Source organism: Oncorhynchus clarkii, chromosome 30, assembly GCF_045791955.1.
Source record: "Oncorhynchus clarkii lewisi isolate Uvic-CL-2024 chromosome 30, UVic_Ocla_1.0, whole genome shotgun sequence".
NCBI classification, from domain to species: Eukaryota; Metazoa; Chordata; class Actinopteri; order Salmoniformes; family Salmonidae; genus Oncorhynchus; species Oncorhynchus clarkii.
Window position 1 is genome coordinate 41979913 of NC_092176.1, and position 17088 is coordinate 41997000.

General features: G+C 44.3%; 1 protein-coding gene across 1 annotated transcript in view; it reads right to left on the reverse strand.

Annotated features, from left to right (window-relative positions):
• LOC139389426 (BMP-2-inducible protein kinase-like) overlaps positions 1-14488 on the reverse strand; it is a 100840-nt gene extending 86352 nt beyond the window's left edge. Inside the window, exon 1 of the mRNA XM_071136172.1 lies at positions 13490-14488. Coding sequence (XP_070992273.1) covers positions 13490-13628 — 139 coding nt within the window. The 5' untranslated portion in view covers positions 13629-14488. The remainder of the gene's footprint in view (positions 1-13489) is intronic.
• Between the last annotated feature and the right edge of the window lie 2600 nt (positions 14489-17088).

Here is a 17088-nt window from a genome sequence, read left to right on the forward strand (position 1 = left end):
ATCAGTTACAGTATGCTAATAAATGTAGATGGATGGGTAACAGGCAGCATTTTACACCACAGTTAGTCTCGGCAAAGAAAGAGTCATAAGCATTTGGACAAATAGTTGTAAATGAAGGCTGTAGTCTTTAGCCATCATTCATAAATGATGATCAATTCAATTACACCCCATTCTTATGCTGCTTTTAGGTCTTCGTATTTTGTTGTTGTTTGGTTTTTTTTAAACCTGAGATATTTGAGCGGTTCTGGACCAGTTCTGACCAACATGTCGGTGTACAACGTCCTCTGTGAACGTCACAGGGTCCAGTACCTTACAGTGCCACAAAGTCCAATCTGTCTCCTCTCTGCTACCACTCTGTCAGTGGAGCTGATTTCAAGTGTCAGGTTTCACTCTCTTCATTTGCATAGGGAGTGACATGTCACATTTTCTGACCTATCCTGACAAATAACTGGTTTCTTCTGCCTGTGACCGACGGAGCCTGGGAAACGGCATATTAAAAAAGGGGGACTGTCTAGTGAATCCAGAAATGGTGGTTTCACCTCACTGTGGTATTCTCTGACAGGTTTAGATTTCTCTCCTCATGACAAAAGTCAAGAGTCCGTAGACATTCAAATCGGTGTTTGCGTTGCTCAGAGGACGATCTGTTGAAAATGTTCAGTCGTCAGTTACATGAAATGGAGACAAATTTGTACTATCACTAAATACCACCATAATTATTTTACAGTTATAAAAAAGGTGAAGTCTTAAACTAAGTCATTAATAATTAGATTTTAACTATTGATGAGTTCTAAAACTTGAAATATTGTTATTATCAGGTATCCTATTGGAATATTGAGTGGCATAGTCTAGCTGGTACACCAGAAGTTAACGGGTATCTGTAAGGGGGGGGTTGTATTGAGTAAAAGAAAAGGCAATCACAGGCACTGATAAGGATGGAGAGAGGTGGTTTAGTGATGGGGGGGGGGGGGGGGGGGGGGGGGGGGGGTCGAGGTCAGGTCACGTTAAGGGAGAACAGTTTATTGCCCGCCTCACTTAATTTCCTGCCTAGCAACAAAGGCGTGATGTTTAGTAAGGAGGACGTCACCCATATTGTGGGATAGATATATCGATCTACACACACACACAGCGCCTTGCAAAATTATTCAGCCCCTTTGGCATTTTTATCTATTTTGTTGCATTACAACCTGTAAATTAAATTTATTTTTATTTGGATTTCATGTAATGGACAGACACAAAATAGTCCAAATTGGTGAGGTGAAATGAAAAAAAAAAAAAAATAATTGAGAATTTTTCAAAGCAAAACTGAAAAGTGGTGCGTGCATATGTATTCACCCCTTAAACCCCTACATAAGACCTGGTGCAACCAATTACCTTCAGAAGTCACATAATTAGTTAAATAAAGTCCACCTGTGTGCAATCTAAGTGTCACATGATCTCAGTATATATATATATATATATATATATATATATATACATACACACACACACGTTCTGAAAGGACCTAGAATCTGCAACACCACTAAGCAAGGGGCACCACCAAGCAAGCGGTACTATGAAGACCAATGAGCTCTCCAAACAGTTCAGGGACAAAGTTGTGGAGAAGTACAGATCAGGGTTGAGTTATAAAAAAATATCTGAAACATTGAACATCCCATGGAGCACCATTAAATCCATTATTTAACAAATAAAATGGAAAGAATATGGCACGACAACAAACCTGCCAAGTGAGAGCCGCCCACCAAAACTCACGGACCAGGCAAAGAGGGCATTAATCAGAGGCAACAAAGAGACAAAAGATAACCCTGACGGAGCTGCAAAGCTCCACAGCGGAGATTGGAGTATCTGTCCATAAGACCACTTTAAGCGGGACGCTCCACAGAGCTGGGCTTTACTGAAGAATGGCCAGAAAAAATAAGCAAACGTGTTTTGTGTTCGCCAAAAGGCATGTGGGAGACTCCCCAAACATATGGAAGAAGGTACTCTGGTCATCAAGGAAAACGCTATGTCTGGCCAAACCCAACACCTCATCAACAATAGAACACCATCCCCAGAGTGAGGCATGGTGGTGGCAGCATCATGCTGTGGGGATGTTTTGCCATTGGCAGGGACAGGTCAGAATTGAAGGAATGATGGTGCTAAATACAAAGACATTCTTGAGGGAAACCGGTTTCAGTTTTTCAGAGATTTGAGACTGGGACGGAGGTTCACCTTCCAGCAGGACAATGACCCTAAGCATACTGCTAAAGCAACACACAAGTGGTTTAAGGGGAAACATTTAAATGTCTTGGAATGGCCTAGTTAAAGCCCAGACCTCAATCCAATTGAGAATCTGTGGTATGACTTAAAGATACCTGTACACCAGCAGAACCCATCCAACTGGAAGGAGCTGGAGCAGTTTTGCCTTGAAGAATGGGCAAAAATCCCAGTGGCTAGATGTGCCAAGTTTATAGAGACATACCCCAAGACACTTGCAGCTGTAATTGCTGCAAAAGGTGGCTCTACAAAGTATTGACTTTGGGGGGGGGGGGGGGGTGAATAATTATGCACGCTCAAGTTCTGTTGTTTTTTTGGTCTTGTTGTTTCACAATAAAACAATATTTTGCATCGTCAAAGTGGTAGGCATGTTGTGTAAAACAAATGATACAAACCCCCCCCCCTCCAAAAATATCAATTTTAATTCCAGGTTTTAAAAATAGGGGGAAAAGCCAAGGGGAGAGAATACTTTCGCAAGCTACTGGGAGGGGGGACCACTGTATAGAACACTACCACTGTGGGGGGGGGGGGGCACTGTATAGAACACTACCACTGGGGGGGGGGGGACCACTGTATAGAACACTACCTCTGGTCTGGGGGGGGGGCCACTGTATAGAACACTACCACTGTGGGGGGGGGGCACTGTATAGAACACTACCACGGGGGGGGGGGACCACTGTATAGAACACTACCACTGGGGGGGGGACCACTGTATAGAACACTACCTCTGGGGGGGGGGGGGGGCACTGTATAGAACACTACCACTGTGGGGGGGGGGGGGACCACTGTATAGAACACTACCACGGGGGGGGGCACTGTATAGAACACTACCACTGGGGGGGGGGGGGGGGGGGGACCACTGTATAGAACACTACCACTGGGGGGGGACCTCTGTATAGAACACTACCACTGGGGGGGGGGGGGGGGGGGCCACTGTATAGAACACTACCACTGGGGGGGGACCACTGTATAGAACACTACCACTGGGGGGAGGGACCACTGTATAGAACACTACCACTGGGGGGGGACCACTGTATAGAACACTACCACTGGGGGGGGACCACTGTATAGAACACTACCACTGGGGGGGGACCACTGTATAGAACACTACCACTGGGGGGGACCACTGTATAGAACACTACCACTGGGGGGGGGACCACTGTATAGAACACTACCACTGGCGGGGGACCACTGTATAGAACACTACCACTGGAGGAACCATTCTTTGCCTTACGCAGCTGTATGACCCAATGGGGGAATAAACTGGGTTTAAGCTTTACTAAATCTGTGAAATTGTATAAGGTTTGTTTAGAACCGAACACTATGTTTAGAAGCATTTCAGTCATTTCAAGAACTAATCCCCCACTTCTGGTAGATAGGGGGGAAAATCATGTTTTTTTGGGGTTTTTTTTATATATTTGTACTATGTACCTGAGCTTGTGTCCTCCTCAACAGTGAGTACACCTCAGTGATGTACAGAGCATTCAGGAAGTATTCAGAGCCCTTGACCTTTTCCACATTGTTACGTTACAGCCTTATTCTAAAATTATTTTTTTCCGCCCTCCATCTACACGTAATAACAAAACAAAAACAGGTTTAGAATTTACACCAACATGCTGGTTGAAACCAAGCCATGAGGTCGAAGGAATTGTCCGTAGACCTCCGAGACAGGATTGTGTCGAGGCACAGACCTGAGGAAGGGTCCCAAAACATTTCTGCAGCATTGAAAGTTGCCAAGAACACAGTGGCCTCCATCATTCTGAAATGGAAGAATTTTAGAACCACCAAGACTCTTCCTAGAGCTGGCCGCCCGGCCAAACTGAGCAATCGGGGGAGAAGGGCCTTGGTCAGGGAGGTGACTAAGAACCCGATGATCACTCTGAAAGAGCTCCAGAGTTCATCTGTGGAGATTGGAGAACCTTTCAGAAGGACAACCATCTCTCCAACCAATCAGGCCAGAAGGAAGCCACTCCTCAGTAAAAGGCACATGACAGCCCGCATGGAGTTTGCCAGAAGACACCTAAAGGACTCTCAGACCATGAGAAACAAGATTCTCTGGTCTGATGAAACCAATATTGAATTATGTCATTATGGGGTATTGTGATGTCATTATGGGGTATTGTGATGTCATTATGGGGTATTGTGATATCAATCTACACACAATACCCCATAATGACAAGGAAAGTCAAGGGGTCTGAATACTTTCAGAATCCACCGAATTACTATTTGTGCCTGAAAAGGACGGTTCCAGAACATTCTAGAACTATGCAGCATTACTCGATGGTCATCTCATGAAAAAGTATTACTGTTGTACATGTCTATTTAGGCAGAAATCTACATGCTGTTCTTAAACACAGAACTAACTAGTTCATAACTCTATATATTTTTTTTAAATCAACGATCAACTGAAGCCTTTCCAATCCAAGTCCATACCCATTTTATGTTTATTAGACCTAGAAAAGAGGTCTACCATTTGCTGGACATAAAATCAACAATGACACAATTATATGCATCGATTACATCATTCTGTCATTTCTAGAATGGCCGTGGCCAATACTTGGGTCGATAACCCCACAGTGGCCCGTACCTCAAAGATAAGTAGCAAAAATGAGTAGTGTCCCAAAATGGTAACCTAACCCCTATGTTGTGCACTACTTCTGACTACTTTAAACCAGACCCCGAGCTCTGGTCAACGGTACTACATAGGGGATAGGATACCATTTGGGACAAAGCCCTGTGTTTTACTGTGACCACAGCAGCTGTGTGCACGGAAACCATCAGAAAACAAACAGAAGAAAACAGACTGAAAGCAGACAGGGACTACATGGAAACCTTGTTTACATGATAAGGGTTACAACAAAACGGAAAGAACATTTTTGGACTTATGAGAAAATAAGTCGTAGAACAAATCCTAAGAAACTAAAAAAATAAATATATATATTTCAGTAGCAAACGTTTTCCCCATTGTGGGCCCCATTGAATATGACTCTGGTCAGCTGTAGCTCTGCTAGGTCCAGGAGTCTCTGCTCTCTACAGCCAACTTGTACTATCTAGCCCAGGGCTCTCCAACCATATTACTGGAGATTATCCATCCAAACCCAGTTGTAACTAACCTGATTCAGCATATCAATCAAATTATTAGAATCAGGCACACTGCAGGATGGTCGCTCTCCAGGAACAGGGTTGGAGAGCCCTGATCTCGCCTCTCTCTTAGTTTGCCCTTATCTCTCAAAATAAAGGCCTCTGGTCAAGATACAAAAAGCTTATTACACAACCGAACAGTGTTAAGGTTGTTGTGATCAAACTGAGTGAGTGTGTAGGGCAGGCTTGGTTTCTGAATTTTGCTGACAGAAAATATAATTTAAATAGTGACACCATCAGCATGTTCTGTGAGTGAAACTACAGGCTGACTTCACTTTTTTTTCTCTCAAATGCATCAACTGTACATACACGCAGAGGACTTTCCCAGGATGCATTGTGTTTTGTGGTAGTCCATTTTAGACTTGGTAATAATGGTGATCTCCTATATACACAAACATTATCTTACTATAAAAAGGAATTCAAATTACAAAAAAAAAAAGTTAAGGCTGGAAAAAAAAGCTCCTAAAAGACAGGAAATAAGTTCAACTGAGCACCGTAAAAGCCTCAACTTCACCCATACAAAGCAAGGAACAAGTTATACAAGCTAAAACAGACACAAACTTCTCTGGGCAAAGTAGGCTCAGCTGCTTCACTACATAAGAGCACTAGACCAGAGCCCTGTGTGTTCCCTATACAGGAAATACGGTGCCATTTGGGATACACTCACACCTCATTACCGTGGCGACGGGCTAATACCGCACGTGAGCGACTGGCTGAGACCAGTGATACTGACGACCTGAAATGTCTGGCGTCGTTGATATGGAAAACAAACAAAAAAACACAAAAAACAACAAAAAAAGGGCAGAGAGACATTTCCTAGACCTTCCTCTTCGTCGGCTGTGCGACATACAAGCTGACATTTGCAAGCACTGCTACATAAACAGATGAAGGCTAGCTTGTCTGCCTGGTAGCTTTAAGGAAGGGGGAACAGAACCCTGATGGGGTGCATGCGTCTGTTCACTATTGGAGAAGGGATCAGACAGGCTGTGTTCCAAATTGCACCCTCTTCCCTATATAGTGCACTACTTTAGACCAAAGCCCTATTCCCTATGTAGTGCACTACTTTAGACCAGAGCCCTATATAGTGCACTACTTTAGACCAGAGCCCTATATAGTGCACTACTATAGACCAGAGCCCTATTCCCTATGTAGTGCACTACTTTAGACCAGAGCCCTATTCCCTATGTAGTGCACTACTTTAGACCAGAGCCCTATATAGTGCACTACTATAGACCAGAGCCCTATTCCCTATATCGTGCACTACTTTAGACCAGAGCCCTATTCCCTATATAGTGCACTACATTAGACCAGAGCACTATGTGCCCTGTGTAAATTTGAGACATAGACCATACCTGCTTACTCACTCAGTCTGCTACCAAAACACAAGTCAGCCTGAGGGGGATTAGCTGGCTCCAGAAAGGAACCCCCCCCCCCCCACCACCATTCTATATCAGCTCTATTTTAATTCACTTTCATACATTGGGACAAATTTTGATTTGACTGTGGACTTACTGTCAACTACGTATCACATAACGTGAGTGTCAAGATGCAGAGGAGCTTTAGGTTATTGCCTGTGGCGAGAGGACAAGAGTTAGAGACCTACTCAAGTCTGCTATCCTGTGTAGGTGACGGTGAGTCAGTCAACCTATAGGGTCGAGGAAGAGAGATAGTTGGCCACGGGTGACTTCCTGTGACTAGATCCATCTTGTCATTTCTGTAACCATCTCTGAGACAGTGACATACCTCATCAGAGAGACTGAGAGCAATGTGGTGGGAGGAGAATGGCAATAACTAAGTTCTTGCTTATCACTAGATAAAACCACTGCAGTGTGTGTGTGTGTGTCAGGGTTTCCGTTAGCCGGTAATAGCTGGCTTTTGGTCGATAAATACAAAAATTGCCGCTGGCAAAGTGTTTGGGACAAGAAAGAAAATAAAATCCCATTGCAAAATAATGCCTTTTAGCCTACCAGTCGATGTAAAGGCATTTGAATTGTCATGCTTATCGGTTTACAGGTCAATTTGCATAACTTAGCGGAATTAAACTGGCGGCGTGTATTTTCGTTAGTCGTTATGTATTTTATTTATCACGAGCCAACAGCATACAGACAGACACAGAGCCGAGATTGAGCGGGAAAAAAAAAAATCAGACAGCACGAGAGCAGCTGCTACAGATTGTCAAAACAGCTCAGAATTTGCCGTCTAAAGTGAAACGTGATTTTATTTTTATTTTTTATAAGCCTAATAATTGCACAACAATTCAAAATGCAATCACGTGTTACAAATAGCTTCTATTTTTTTTTGTCTATCAAAACTGTTTCTATTTCTCCACTGGTGATTGAATTACGCTTCCAATTCGCCACTCAAGTGCATAGGCTCGAGCTCCTGAGTGACACTGCATCTCAGTGTAAGAGCCGTCACTGCAGTCCCTGGTTCGAATCCAGGTTTGGCCGGGGGTAGGCCGTCATCGTAAATAAGAATTTTTGCTCTTAAACTGACGTGCCTAGTTAAATAAAAGGTTAAGTAAATAAATAAAATAGGCAAATGGTAGACAGGCTTCAGTGCATCACACACCACTTTGCATTGAGCTGAAGGAGGCAGTAAGTAGCATGAAAACATATACTTAAAATAGTTTGAAACCTGAACGTCTTGGTTCATGTTATGAGGCATGTCGTCTTACCTTGCTACAAAGTAGCCTAGCCAAATCAGACCATAGAAACGAGGAGGCAATAAAAAGGACTTCCATATGCCACTGAAACCAGTAGCCTATTTCGCTCATATTCTATTGGTTTTCAATTCAACTTTCTTTCATTGACCAGTAGCCAAAGGCACAATCCCAGTCATATTAGCATCCCATGCTAGTTGATGACAATCCTAGTCATATTAGCAACCCATGCTAGTTGATGACAATCCCAGTCATATTAACAACCCATGCTAGTTGATGACAATCCCAGGTCATATTAGCAACCCATGCTAGTTGATGACAATCCTAGTCATATTAGCAACCCATGCTAGTTGATGACAATCCTAGTCATATTAGCATCCCATGCTAGTTGATGACAATCCTAGTCATATTAGCATCCCATGCTAGTTGTTGCATCTTTAGATCTCCCCTCTTTGTAACAGATATTTTCATCTCAGTCTCATGAAACCGCTGGCAATGGTGGGGTTTTTTTTCTCAATCAATTGCATTACGGAACCAACATTTGCATGTGGCCTACCGGCTTGTGCGCATTGCTGCGCTTACGTGTATAAATAATGTATCAACATTTGAATCTGAATGTTCTGATCTGTTCCATCAGCCTCATTGCTTTTTAACATGTTTTGTTTGTATCCTAGGCCTACTGGTTGTATAAATGTGGGATCTAATCGACCCACAACTGTCCCAGAGTCTGTGTGGAATAGAGTATTTCTTTCTCGACAAGCTGACCAATAGAATAGGTTACCTTTTTCTGCTAGTAGATTGAGCTAGGCTCGTGATTTTGTTGTTCATTACTGGTCTTGTAGACTAAGGAAAAAAAAAGTGTGCACAGTTATTGTAAAATCTTCAATCTGCGCATCGGAATTCGTTAAGGACGCACGCCATTGCATCCTCGAGTTGACTGTTCTGTTAAAACGAATGACCATAATCTATATATGTGATTTTTGTCATTCTGAGCAGTGGGTGGATGCCCTAATCAAGTTACACACCCAGTGAGTATGAATCCAGTACATTTCTGAAATATCCAGTAAATTAAAATACAATTTAACAGTAAAATGTCTGGTGCCTCATTTTCCTGAAACACTGGTGTGTGTGTGTGTGTGTTTCTGCTCATAACTAAATACAACCATTCTGTTGTGACTGATGCTTAGCACTGGCCAATGATGAGCAGAGTTGAAACGGCATGTTTTTTTTTTGCTGAACATTCACACAAACATCCTAATTTGTACAATAAAAAGATATTGACTTGACCACTCAGACAAATGTGAGTATTTTTCCAAATGTCAAAAGAAAAGCCAATCAATTAAAAATGCACTGAAAAATAAGTTGGGAGCTTTAGTGCACTGAAAAGGATGGTCAAAAAGCTAGGATACCTCCCGGGTTACTCACATAATTCACATTACTTCTTCCTATAACATTTTGTGCAGAGCAGACCACATTCTCTGTTAAGTTGGGCTTTGAGGGAATCTCATGCTTTTCATTAAACTGGCACAGCTGGAGTATGGGGGGGGGGCAAAAGAGAGGGAGTGAGAGAAGAGCGAGAGAGAGAAGAGAGAGAGAAATGGGGTAGAGATAAAGATAGGAGAAAAGGAGAGAGGGGGTGAGAGAAGAACGAGAGAGAGAAGAGAGAGAGAGAAGAGAGAGAGAAATGGGGTAGAGATAAAGATAGGAGAAAAGGAGAGAGGGGGTGAGAGAAGAACGAGAGAGAGAAGAGAGAGAGAGAGAGAGAGAAGAGAGAAATGGGGTAGAGATAAAGATAGGAGAAAAGGAGAGAGGGGGTGGCGAGATGAGCCTCCCTCTGAGGAACATTCCATGATTCATTGAGTTGTTTTCCTGAGACAGAAAGAGAGCAAAGTCACACCAGCAACGACCCTTTGACAGACACCACCCGGCTGCAAGCAGAGCAGCCGGTCTTAAGAGGGGGCCAGAGAGAGGCGAGCATTCAGATTAGCCGAAGCGTCTCTGCCCTTGCTTTGTGTCCTCAACTCCTCGGTGGAACACCAACTAGCCCGAGGCCCCATTCCAATACCTTTACAATGCTGAAGTCACAGGGCGACTAGCCCGAGGCCCCATTCCAATACCTTTACAATGCTGAAGTCACAGGGCGACTAGCCTGAGGCCCCATTCCAATACCTTTACAATGCTGAAGTCACAGGGCGACTAGCCCGAGGCCCCATTCCAATACCTTTACAATGCTGAAGTCACAGGGCGACTAGCCTGAGGCCCCATTCCAATACCTTCACAATGCTGAAGTCACAGGGCGACTAGCCTGAGGCCCCATTCCAATACCTTCACAATGCTGAAGTCACAGGGCGACTAGCCTGAGGCCCCATTCCAATACCTTTACAATGCTGAAGTCACAGGGCGACTAGCCTGAGGCCCCATTCCAATACCTTCACAATGCTGAAGTCACAGGGCGACTAGCCTGAGGCCCCATTCCAATACCTTCACAATGCTGAAGTCACAGGGCGACTAGCCTGAGGCCCCATTCCAATACCTTCACAATGCTGAAGTCACAGGGCGACTAGCCTGAGGCCCCATTCCATTACCTTCACAATGCTGAAGTCACAGGGCGACTAGCCTGAGGCCCCATTCTAAGTCCCAGGGTGAACCTCAGTAATATTTACTTGATTCCTCACATTTCCCTTTTCGTCTCCTTCTCAAAGAACATTAGAGCAGAAGACTGGAAGTTCTTTTCCTTGGATTTTCCCCCGACAATGCTTTTTTGAGAAGGATGACGCTAGGAATCAAGGAAATACAGTTGAGATTCGCCCCATGGTTTCCACTTCCTTGTTCTTGCCGTGTTGGATCCGTGGTTTCCTCTAGAGAAGAATGAGGATTTCCTTGATGGTTTCCTGAAGGAAAGAATGAATGAATGGTGCTTGTTTAAACCACCAATCCTACGGGACGGACGCAGTTGGAACCACCGAACTTCACACTCTGCTTCTTAAATGAAGATTTCAGTCACTTCATGTGATTACATTCTGACACTGGGCTTACAGCCTCTTCTGTAAAAGAGTGGTGTTTTATTCCAGTAGGATCACAGTGATTCAGAACTCCATCGCCCGTGGTGATTCAGAACTCCATCGCCCGTGGTGATTCAGAACTCCATCGCCCGTGGTGATTCAGAACTCCATCGCCCGTGGTGATTCAGAACTCCATCGCCGTGGTGATTCAGAACTCCATCGCCGTGGTGATTCAGAACTCCATCGCCCGTGGTAATTCAGAACTCCATCGCCCGTGGTGATTCAGAACTCCATCGCCCGTGGTGATTCAGAACTCCATCGCCCGTGGTGATTCAGAACTCCATCGCCCGTGGTGATTCAGAACTCCATCGCCCGTGGTGATTCAGAACTCCATCGCCCGTGGTGATTCAGAACTCCATCGCCCGTGGTGATTCAGAACTCCATCGCCCGTGGTGATTCAGAACTCCATCGCCCGTGGTGATTCAGAACTCCATCGCCCGTGGTGATTCAGAACTCCATCGCCCGTGGTGATTCAGAACTCCATCGCCCGTGGTGATTCAGAACTCCATCGCCCGTGGTGATTCAGAACTCCATCGCCCGTGGTGATTCAGAACTCCATCGCCCGTGGTGATTCAGAACTCCATCGCCTGTGGTGATTCAGATCAGTTGATATTTTTTTCCATAGTGTGAATAGTGTAGTTTGTGTCCAATGGGTTGAGGCTGGGTGCCATCGTGATCGTCCTTAAGTCAGTAATACACCCTATTACCTATGTAGTGCACTACTTTTGACCGTGGTCCATAGGGCTCTGGTCAAAAGTAGTGCACTATGTAGGGAAGAGGATGACATTTGGAATGCAAAAAGTGTTTCTGAGACAAAGACAAAGGAAGTTGCATAACATTGGATATATCCTGCTGCACTGTCTACGGGTGTCAGTGTAAAGCATCTTCGTTAAGCCATACTTCAAAACCAATGTTGTTTATTAAGCGCTATTCTAGAAGGATCATTAGGCTACAGAGCTTTTACGGGGAATGTAGGGCCCTATAAATCACGGAATACAGACATTAAAACCGAATTCAACAATGCTGAAAAATTCAAATGTGAAAAATTGTGGGAAAAAAAACCAGACACCTGGAAAAAATAAATAAATGGAGTATGGGAGAAAAAAACTAAACAGAATCAGGCATCATGACAGTGTACTGCAGTCAGCGTCTGTGTGATAATGGCAGAGGTGCATGACAGACCTGGGGAAGGGAAAGCAGTCCCTCAGAGGAAAAAAAATAAAAAGAAGAGCTTCCTCATTTGCTCCTCACTTCCCTAATTCTAAATGGTGGGGTCCTTTCCAGACCACGTCAGATGACGTCTGAACATGTTCCTAGCAGTCATCCTTGCTTCCTACGTCCTAGTTCTGGCCTAAAATTCCTCACCTCCCTCTCAAAGCACATTGGAAAAGGTCAGTAAAGGGGGGGGGCCTTATATCCGTTTGAGAGGGAGACTGGCAAAAACAGCATACTTTCCTGTGCCCAGACAGCCTCCGCTTTAAAATAAGGAGTGGTGGAACAGGTTAAGTTAGTCAGTGACTTGTTGACATGCGAGATCAGGACACCTGTATAATTAGGGAGCAGATTACAGGCAATATCAGGGCTGGAGGGCCTAGTGTCAGTGGGTTTTTAGTTTCTCCTTTCAATGAATCCCTAGACAACCAGGTGAGGGGAGTTCTTTAGTAATTAGTTACCGTAATTCATCAATCAAGTACACGGGAGGAGTGAAACCCCACTGTCACTCGGCCCTCCGTGGAACGAGTTTGACACCTGGGCTAGATGCTACCTCAACAGAGTTTGTGAGCTGGTGATAGGACATTCAGCAGGCTGTGAGCCTTTTCCCTGTTAAAGTCAAGTGAGGACTACCGAAATGCAGAGAGAGCCAGGGAAATTAGTGAGACAGTACAGGGGCGTGTCCAGTATGCAAACAGTGTGGAAAGTTGCAGATGCAAATACACAATATAGAACAATGCCACCGACATTTTGCACTGTTTAGGCTCTATTATAATTCTGACATACTGTACTGTAATTGTCAATGTAATAATCACTGCCACCCCTTACTTGGCCCCAGAGTGGCGCAGCAGTCTAAGGCACTGCATTTCAGTGCTACAGGAGTCACTACAGACTCTAGTTCGATTCCAGGCTGTATCACAACCGGCCGTGATTGGGAGTCCCATAGGGTGGCACACACAATTGGCCCAGCGTCATCCAGGTTAGGGTTTGACCGTCATTGTAAATAAGACTAGCATAGTTAAAAGGTTAAATAAATAACACATTTTAAAAAAGAATAACAGCCAGTGGAAGGTGCTGTGTATTTACTCGTTTGTTATGCAATGTATGTACTGTATGTGCAATAGCCTTACGAAGCATACATAAGCCCATAGAGACATACCTTCAGCTATGAGTTCTTCCACGGTGACTTGAAACCGGCCCACGCCGAACACTTTCCCGAAGTAGTTGCTGAGTCCGGAGCCGGACCCCCCTCCCAGCCCGCCACTCTCAGACTTCGGCATTCGGGAGAACTTCTTCATTCTGGCTTCCTTTTGACCTCCAAATGCAGTCTTTTTTTTGGAGGGGCAGCCGATATGAACTTCAATCAATCAATGTAAGATTTCTCTGTCCCCTTTTTAGCTATATACTTATCCCAACTCGTTTCTTGTCCTGCATACTCTTGGGAAAGGACTTCGCTTACAACTTGAATGACATGACACAGCAAGGCGTAGCTATCAGAGGAAATGTTGCTATTTTTTCCCCACTAGTTCGCACGGTTAGTTAACAGCGGTGTCTCAAGAATAAGACAAAATGTTATTTTTTTTGTTTGTTTTAGTTTCGACGTTGAAACGAGCTCAACGCTGCTGGCTAACAGAGTCAGATGTAATGATATCAACGGGCTAGCTACTGTGGCTAACTAGCTAGCACACATACATGCAGGCGTTGCTGCACCCGACAGTCTACAGACATTTAGCAGACGCTTCAAAAAACCCGAGTCCAACAAGGTATGATACACGCCACCAAGCATATGGGACTCTACCCGGTGCTGAACACGGTCTGTGGCTTCGTCTCGCTAATAGTAGCCACTATTTGTCTTGACTGCCCCTTTGTCAGACTATTGTCGAAGAGACACCACCAACACTTCTTTCCACTATCTCAGCCCCCGACTTCTCCACGGCACTTGGTTGGTGGTTTGCTCGCGGACCGTCTTCACTAACGTTAGCTTGTAGCCACCACCTCGACAGGGGAATAACCACAGTGCAAATAAATGTCGCGTCCGATTCAGTTGTATTTGTGTCTTCGTCCCCAGCCCCTCGGTAAAACTTCCGACTCTCAGCAGCACTGTGTGGTTTTAGGTTTTGTTATTTCCCAATCAGACAGTAGACAACCTAACCCAGCGTTGTCCGTCACCCTCCTATTGTTATGATTGGTGGTGTACGGAGCGCAGAGACGTACAGGGCGCCTCTGTGATGGGGCGGCGTGAATGACAGTCTGCACCGTCTCACCTTTCCTCTGTTAGGTTGAGGGAGAAACACACAAAACAGCTTCAAAAACGAGTGAGAATAGATGATTTGTGACTGATAATATTTCTTATCAAGTAGATAGTGATCCTCGTTGGAAAAATGTCTACATGTTCCGCGTGTAGGTTACGCATTTGAAACATGCCTTTCTCATCTTATTTGACAAATGTTTTTTTGTATGATTCCTTCAACACGATGTCAGAGTTTGATTATATAAACTGGACAGATAGTGGTTTTCTAATGGTTTCCTCATGCCAGTCCAAATCACATGAGAATGGGGGGTAATTCCTTGTTTTGAGGAAGTGACTTGGCATGACTCTTATTGGCTGCGTTCAGATTTTTTCTCTCACTAATTGGTCTTTTGACCAATGAGATCAGCTCTGAAAAAAAAGATCTGATGATCTGGAAAATATCTGATGTGATTGGTCAAGACCAATTAGTGGAAATAATAATTGGGCTGCCTGTCTAAACGCAGCCATTGACATCACTTTAGGCTACAATAAATCATATCAAGACTAGGCTACTAGACTAGAGAGACTAGACTAGACTAGGCTACTGTTTCTGTTAGACTAGGCTACTGTTTCTGTTAGACTAGGCTACTGTTTCTGTTAGCCTAGGCTACTGTTTCGGTTAGCCTAGGCTACTGTTTCTGTTAGCCTAGGCGACTGTTTCTGTTAGCCTGGGCTACTGTTTCTGTTAGCCTAGGCTACTGTTTCTGTTAGACTAGGCTACTGTTTCTGTTAGACTAGGCTACTGTTTCTGTTAGACTAGGCCACTGTTTCTGTTAGACTAGGCCACTGTTTCTGTTAGCCTAAGCTACTGTTTCTGTTAGACTAGGCTACTGTTTCTGTTAGACTGGGCTACTGTTTCTGTTAGACTAGGCTACTGTTTCTGTTAGACTAGGCTACTGTTTCTGTTAGCCTAGGCTACTGTTTCGGTTAGCCTAGGCTACTGTTTCTGTTAGACTAGGCTACTGTTTCTGTTAGACTAGGCTACTGTTTCTGTTAGACTAGGCTACTGTTTCTGTTAGACTGGGCTACTGTTTCTGTTAGACTAGGCTACTGTTTCTGTTAGACTAGGCTACTGTTTCTGTTAGCCTAGGCTACTGTTTCGGTTAGCCTAGGCTACTGTTTCTGTTAGACTAGGCTACTGTTTCTGTTAGACTGGGCTACTGTTTCTGTTAGACTGGATTACTGTTTCTGTTAGACTGGGCTACTGTTTCTGTTAGACTGGGCTACTGTTTCTGTTAGACTGGGCTACTGTTTCTGTTAGACTGGGCTACTGTTTCTGTTAGACTAGGCTACTGTTTCTGTTAGACTAGGCTACTGTTTCTGTTAGACTAGGCTACTGTTTCTGTTAGACTAGGCTACTGTTTCTGTTAGCCTAGGCTACTGTTTCTGTTAGACTAGGCTACTGTTTCTGTTAGACTAGGCTACTGTTTCTGTTAGACTAGGCTACTGTTTCTGTTAGACTGGGCTACTGTTTCTGTTAGACTAGGCTACTGTTTCTGTTAGACTAGGCTACTGTTTCTGTTAGCCTAGGCTACTGTTTCGGTTAGCCTAGGCTACTGTTTCTGTTAGACTAGGCTACTGTTTCTGTTAGACTGGGCTACTGTTTCTGTTAGACTGGATTACTGTTTCTGTTAGACTGGGCTACTGTTTCTGTTAGACTGGGCTACTGTTTCTGTTAGACTGGGCTACTGTTTCTGTTAGACTGGGCTACTGTTTCTGTTAGACTAGGCTACTGTTTCTGTTAGACTAGGCTACTGTTTCTGTTAGACTAGGCTACTGTTTCTGTTAGACTAGGCTACTGTTTCTGTTAGCCTAGGCTACTGTTTCTGTTAGACTGGGCTACTGTTTCTGTTAGACTGGGCTACTGTTTCTGTTAGCCTAGGCGACTGTTTCTGTTAGCCTGGGCTACTGTTTCTGTTAGCCTAGGCTACTGTTTCTGTTAGACTAGGCTACTGTTTCTGTTAGACTGGGCTACTGTTTCTGTTAGACTAGGCTACTGTTTCTGTTAGACTAGGCTACTGTTTCTGTTAGCCTAGGCTACTGTTTCGGTTAGCCTAGGCTACTGTTTCTGTTAGACTAGGCTACTGTTTCTGTTAGACTAGGCTACTGTTTCTGTTAGACTAGGCTACTGTTTCTGTTAGACTGGGCTACTGTTTCTGTTAGACTAGGCTACTGTTTCTGTTAGACTAGGCTACTGTTTCTGTTAGCCTAGGCTACTGTTTCGGTTAGCCTAGGCTACTGTTTCTGTTAGACTAGGCTACTGTTTCTGTTAGACTGGGCTACTGTTTCTGTTAGACTGGATTACTGTTTCTGTTAGACTGGGCTACTGTTTCTGTTAGACTGGGCTACTGTTTCTGTTAGACTGGGCTACTGTTTCTGTTAGACTGGGCTACTGTTTCTGTTAGACTAGGCTACTGTTTCTGTTAGACTAGGCTACTGTTTCTGTTAGACTAGGCTACTGTTTCTGT